The sequence below is a fragment of the Oryzias melastigma genome, linkage group LG18 (genome assembly GCF_002922805.2).
Source record: "Oryzias melastigma strain HK-1 linkage group LG18, ASM292280v2, whole genome shotgun sequence".
Taxonomy (NCBI): Eukaryota; Metazoa; Chordata; class Actinopteri; order Beloniformes; family Adrianichthyidae; genus Oryzias; species Oryzias melastigma.
Genome location: NC_050529.1, coordinates 11,263,089 through 11,269,206, shown reverse-complemented (window position 1 = coordinate 11,269,206; position 6,118 = coordinate 11,263,089). Strand labels below are relative to the sequence as shown.

The following is a 6,118-nucleotide window of genomic DNA, read 5'->3' as shown; positions in this document are numbered from 1 at the left end:
TGAAAGGCTCCTTCTGCAAATGTCTTGGAAAACTCAAAATTGCCACCAAAAAGCTTTATTTTTTTCTTGATGAATGGATGCAGCAGTTTTTTTGGTGAGTTGTTTGTTTGCAATATCAAAAGGTATATTTAGGACTGGAGCATGTACTCTGTGGTACTGAACTTTTAGAGACCATAACAGATTCCAGCAGTGCTGATCAGCCCAAAGGAGTAATGGGAGTTTAGGAGTTCAAGGGGATGGTTGCTTCTTGAAGGAAAATAATAAATAATAACTATTTTAAAAGGTGATTACTTACAATCTAACATTTTCATCTTTTAATTTTTTTAAGCACAAACTATTAAGCTTAATTTTGAAAAAAAAGTGTTGTTTTTGTTCTTTATGAAATAATTTAAATTTTTTTACCCATTTTAAAAAACTTGACTTTATCAGAAAGCCTTCGAAAAGGTCAAACCTGTCACACTAAGTTTGACAGAGCACAGCTTCTTCGCACACACAGGCTCCGCCTCCTTTACATTAATTACTTGACAGTATAAGAGAACTGGATGAGGGACCCCTTCCCCCTCGGGTTTCAAACAGGAAGTGCCTGCTGGTTTCAAGAAACCAGTCATTTGTCCGAATAACCTTTTCTTGTTCTGACACCTTTTCTTTATTTCAAGTTGTTCAAGTTATAAACTGACCAATCAGATGTTTGAAGAGAAGCATGTGGTCTCACATCTTAAACATTTCATTGGCAGATTCTCCCGAGTGGTAGTGTTGTGGACTTCCAACAAGCTTATTCATGATTGGCAAGATTGGTTGCCATAGAAACAATGACCCAGACTGACTCAGACTAATCCCTGCTTACAGACATCGTCTGGCTCCAACATGGCGACATCTGTGTCAGGAAAAAAATGGTGACTGGATCAACTTAATTTTGTTAGAGCTGGAAGTAGGTCATTTTCTGTGGGTGACGTCACTGTCGCTCGGTCCAATTCTCACATACAGTCAATGGTTTTACACTAGCCCGATCTCTGTCCCACGAGTTTAAAATAGGCTATGCCATCATTATACGAAATAACCTTTAATATGAGAAATGTTGCTTTGGCTGATTGAAATGCCATAACTACAGAGTTATGGAACGTCAAAGAGCATTTATGGAATCAACACAAAGTGTTGCATAATGTCAAAAAGCCGCTTTTCTCTGCATCAGAATTGGCTGATTACATTGATTGGGTAAGCACCTCACTACTTTAAAGTGCTACATATTAATGTTTCAGAATCCGCTGAAATTACACTTACTGCATAAATGGCTGAAGAGTTACGGCAGTCGAAAAAAGCTTAAACACAGACTCCACCCCCATCACGCTTGTTTTCAGCGTCCACCTTTTTTTTAGCCCTTTTTAAAAGACCCTATTTTAGTCACACTAGTTTTACACAAGCCCCACATTCATCACCAATTTTTCATAGGCCCCGCCTCCACTACACTCGTTTCACATCGGCCTGTCAGCATCATTACACCATATTTAGCCTTTTTTTTTTTTTATGATTCTCTTGTGTAGCAAACCAGATTTCATAATGATTTGAACTCTCCAAGAAAACAAACATTAAAGTTAGTGCTCTACAGTAAGTGTTAAAAAGGCTCAATTATCATCTAGAAAATCTCATGTAAATGTGCAGCACACTATGATTTTGTACTAAATCAATGGTTTCCCATTTCCTATTGTGACAAAACTGACTTCAACTTCCCAAGTCCCGTATACAGCAGAGCGGGCTAACCTGTGCAGGATGCTGGTGGAGCATGATCTTGTGAACAGCCGATAAGCGGAGAGGCCACTCTGGGGGTCAGCACAGCCATGCCAAATAGACAGATCTCTATTTAGATAGGAAGGGTGGGCCGGCGTGATAAGAGCTGACAGGACTCTGTGATGTGATAATCAGTGATGGGGCACAAGCTGCAGATGCCAAAGTCCTCAACCAGCAGGGGAATCCGAGAGGAACTGGACAAGTCTGCCATCGGGATACTAACCTTGTGACTAACTCCTTTTAAGTAACTGCCTTTGTGGCTGTTTTCAAATGTTAGTTTTTACATGTGCACTTAGAAAGACAGTGTTTTAGATTTTATTTCAAAAGCGTTGTTCTTGAATTCTACTCCGGTTGATTAATTTGGCAAATGTGGACACAAGCAATGTATGCCACAATTGGTGGTGAGTGTGAAAACAACATTTTTAACCTAATTTCACTCAAACCTCTCTTATTAGCAGGATTTTGAGCCATTTAAATAGCAAACAAGTCACCAGCAAGATAATGCAGATTTTTTTCTGACCTGAAAGACTTTGCAATATAACTAGTAGCAACAAGAGAGAATAGCTGGTATTGTAATAAGTAATGAGTTCTCTAAACATAACAAACTGTTCGGCAAACAACGGTCAAATTTTCAACTCTGAAAATAATCTTTTACTGCTTTTGAAACTGTAATTATTATACTTTTTCTGTAAATTGTCTTGTTGCATCAAAGATTTCCTAGTCTGTAGGAAAAATGTTTAAAATCATTCAAGTATTAGAAAAAAACCATTAAAGTAGAACAAGGAAATATACTCTGAAAACAGCTTCTTGTAATTACCATAATTTGTACCCAGTTGCATTATGCATTGTTCTTTGAACAATTAGAATAGCCTGCTGAAACTGGATTAGAACAGGGGTTTGAGGCAGAGATTAGGTGGCAATTCATCCAGAAACAAACAAAGAAAAATAAAAGAAAATGTGTTGGATGTAAATCAGCACCAAGCATAACAGAGTAAGCTAAATACACTCAAAAAATAATAAAAAATGCAATGTGTTGATCCCAGTTAAAAAGTTTGTAGGAAATGTTACTGTTTTGGGTTAAAAATATGGAATTTGAGTTCAAAAGTCTGAAGGGTCAAGTGTTATCAATTTACAGTCAAGATTTAGTAAATCTAGTAGATTGATTAGAAATTTGTTTAGGCTTTGTATTTTTTTTTCTTGGTAAAAAAGAAAAACACATTATATTTTTAGTTAAAAATACATTATTAATTAAAAATGTTATATTTAATTGAACAAAAGTTAAAGAAAAAATTGCAATTTATTTTGGAGGTGTGCGCCTGCGCCGGAATGTTTTTGGCGGGCACATCCTCTTGTTTCCTTTAGGACGGGAGGCTCAGCCTGCTTTCCCATCATCCTCCCCGTTCTGCGGCGGCATTGGCCCTTCGACCACTGCGGGCTCACATCTTTCGTTGCTAAAACTTTTTGCAGGAATCGGTTACTTCAGCACGCACACTTGTCAGCACTTAAATCAGTTTCTCGTTGTAAACTTCAGCTTGTTTGGTCATTTTTGTCAAGAAAAGCGAAGATGAGGTAAGAGCTTCCGGTCGCCATTTTGCCTGTGTACAGCGGTATGGGTTTAAAAATACAACATTCAGACAAATTCCGGTGTCAATGTTGTCCTAAAAGCTCTACCGTTTAGAAATCCAAATTATTATTTTGCGAACAAAATAATGGTTCATTTATGGTTTTGATTTACTGGCTCTATATTACGTTTGTCAAAATGTTTGCACGTCGAATGCTAGCATATTTTTTGGTCGGCATGTATGTTTGTAACGGACAATAAAACACCTACGTTCCCTATTATTCATGATAACAACCCCCAACAATTATGCGACACATTAAATTAGCTATCTCTCCACCGGCCTGGCACGTTCTTGAGGTAGTTTACTATCCTTTCTAACCACTGTTAACACAAGTGCTATATCAATAAAGATTGATTTGAATCAAATTGTTAGCACAACACAGATTTAGCAAGGCATTACAAATCAAATAACTCACTTATGAGCGCCTCAAGCAAGTATGTCTGTGTATATTGATACTACTATTGCTAAAAATATGCGTTTAAAAAAAAAAAAAAAGATTTGCAATTTAAACAAAGGACACGTGATGGTACAGATTATTAGGAAACCAACAAAGAAATCACTGTATTTCGTGGGTGCTGGTTGCAGCTTTGGGATTACTCCGTTTCTGCTGGGAGAATTACAATTTCAATGGAATTTATTCCAGTTGAAGGATTATTTAAATCACAGGTTAAAAATGCCCTTGACATTAGGGACTTGCATAGTTCTTAACTGAATTGAAAACTTGTTGTCAAACATTGATCAAATTTATTCTGGTTTTGCTATATGATGGTTACTTTGATCATACATTTGACTGAAATTTGGGGAGGATATCATTTTTAAGTAATGACTACTAATTGAAAGCAATTTCTACCAACTTACAGAAGTATTAATGTTTATAGTTGAAAAATGAAACATCCAATTAATTCTTTCAATTTATAGTACCTTTAAATCTACAGGTATGCCTTTACATCTCTTCTTTAGATTTTAAACTTTTTTAAAGAGTACATTTACCAAGTCTTTTGAGTTAAAATTGATATTTAGGTTAGCGATAAAATCCAAATTGAAATGAAATCCTGGTTGAAAATAATAAAATAGTTAATTAATTTTAATTAAGTGTAAAAACAAGTGTCTGTTAGGTTTTTCTCTGTTTGGGCACATATGCATTGTGTAAAATTTTAATGTCTGGTTAGGTGATTATGTGATATTAGTGATGGATTCAGTATCATAGTTTTGCTTGAATATTATCAACCATATCAGTTGTAATTGAAAAGACTGTTTGTGTTATTGACTCTATTTGATTGGTTCATTAGGTTTAATCATATTTTTTTTACTGTGAATGTGAATGTTCAAATGTTTGTTGCAGTTTGCTACCTTCTTATGCTAGTATAATCCCTTAATTTGAGGTTTTAAATTTGAAGTGCAAATTGAATTCATTTGTATATTTCACAATGTATCATCAAATGTTGCTAACTTTTTTTGTCTTTTCTCCAAGGCGTGACAAGGACCGGTATCGAGACAGGGAGCGTGACCGTGACAGAGAAAGGGACAGGGACCGAGACAGGGATAGGGACAGGGATGTGAAGTCATCCAGAGTGACGAGCAGCCCAGCTGTCCCCAGTTTTGGATATTTTAAGCAATCTCCCATTCAGCATCAGATAAACCCTTTTACCAACCTGCCTCACACGCCACGCTACCATGAGATACTGAAGAAGCGACTGCAGCTGCCTGTCTGGGAGTACAGGGAGAGCTTCACTGAGATCCTGATGCGGAACCAGTCTTTTGTGCTGGTGGGTGAGACAGGCTCCGGGAAGACAACACAGGTAATTATGAGTTTTTAAAAAAATATTTATCACAGTAGTTTCTAATAGATTTGCCAGATGTCTTGTAATAAATTTAAAGTAGAATGAAAACATGCTTTGTTAAAGACTCAGTTTGATCATCTCTTTGCATGGAGCAACCCCACCCCCTATTCCCTTTTCCAGTTACTGAGACCTCAGACCAGGGAGCTTGTGGCCAGCACAGTGTATTTTCTACATAACAGATTAGCTAAAAAATCCTGTAATGAACATGATTTTTTTTTTGTCTGATTAACAAAGATTTGAATAAAGAAATACTCAGAACTTCAACAAATACATGTTAAAAACATCGAAAACACAATTTTCATCTCGGTGTGTGTCTTTAAAAACCTTTTTACATTATTTAATATCAAGATTTAAGGTTTTGTTGATAAGTTTTGTCCAAGAGTTTTGTCTAAACCTTCCACTTAAATGAATAGTAAATGTTTTATAAATGTTTATAAGGTGGATTGGTGTTTATTTCATTTTTCTGAATAAGTTGTTAATTTTTTTCCCAATGCGTACTATCAAATTGACTTATGTCCCAAGCATGTTATTGATAAACTTGTGTTTTGAGTTTTATCAACTGTCCTAAAAACTATTGCCGTAAATGAAAAAACTAACAATTTTTAGTGAAAAAAAATTAAGAAGTTTTTGGATACCCAAACATGCCCTAAGAGCACAACTATAAAAGCTATTTTGATAGAAGTGCAAAAAACTCCATGCTGATGTTTGGGGAAAAAAAATCTGCAGGTTATCCCCCCCCAAAAAACCCAAATTCAAAACTTTTTTGCTTAACGGTTTATTTGCTGTCTTGCAAACAACCATATGTGTCTAAGGAACATTTGAAAAACATAAGTTTTTATTTTTCTTAAACTTTTAATAATAACAAAAAAATCT

At 35.7% G+C, this 6,118-nt stretch overlaps 1 protein-coding gene across 1 annotated transcript in view; it reads left to right on the top strand.

Annotated features, from left to right (window-relative positions):
- Window positions 1-3,098: 3,098 nt before the first annotated feature.
- Window positions 3,099-6,118, top strand: part of dhx15 (DEAH (Asp-Glu-Ala-His) box helicase 15) — a 29,585-nt gene continuing 26,565 nt past the window's right edge. The window contains exons 1-2 of the mRNA XM_024287561.2: window positions 3,099-3,351; window positions 4,876-5,203. Of these exons, the coding sequence (XP_024143329.1) occupies window positions 3,347-3,351; window positions 4,876-5,203 (333 nt within the window). The 5' untranslated portion in view covers window positions 3,099-3,346. The remainder of the gene's footprint in view (window positions 3,352-4,875; window positions 5,204-6,118) is intronic.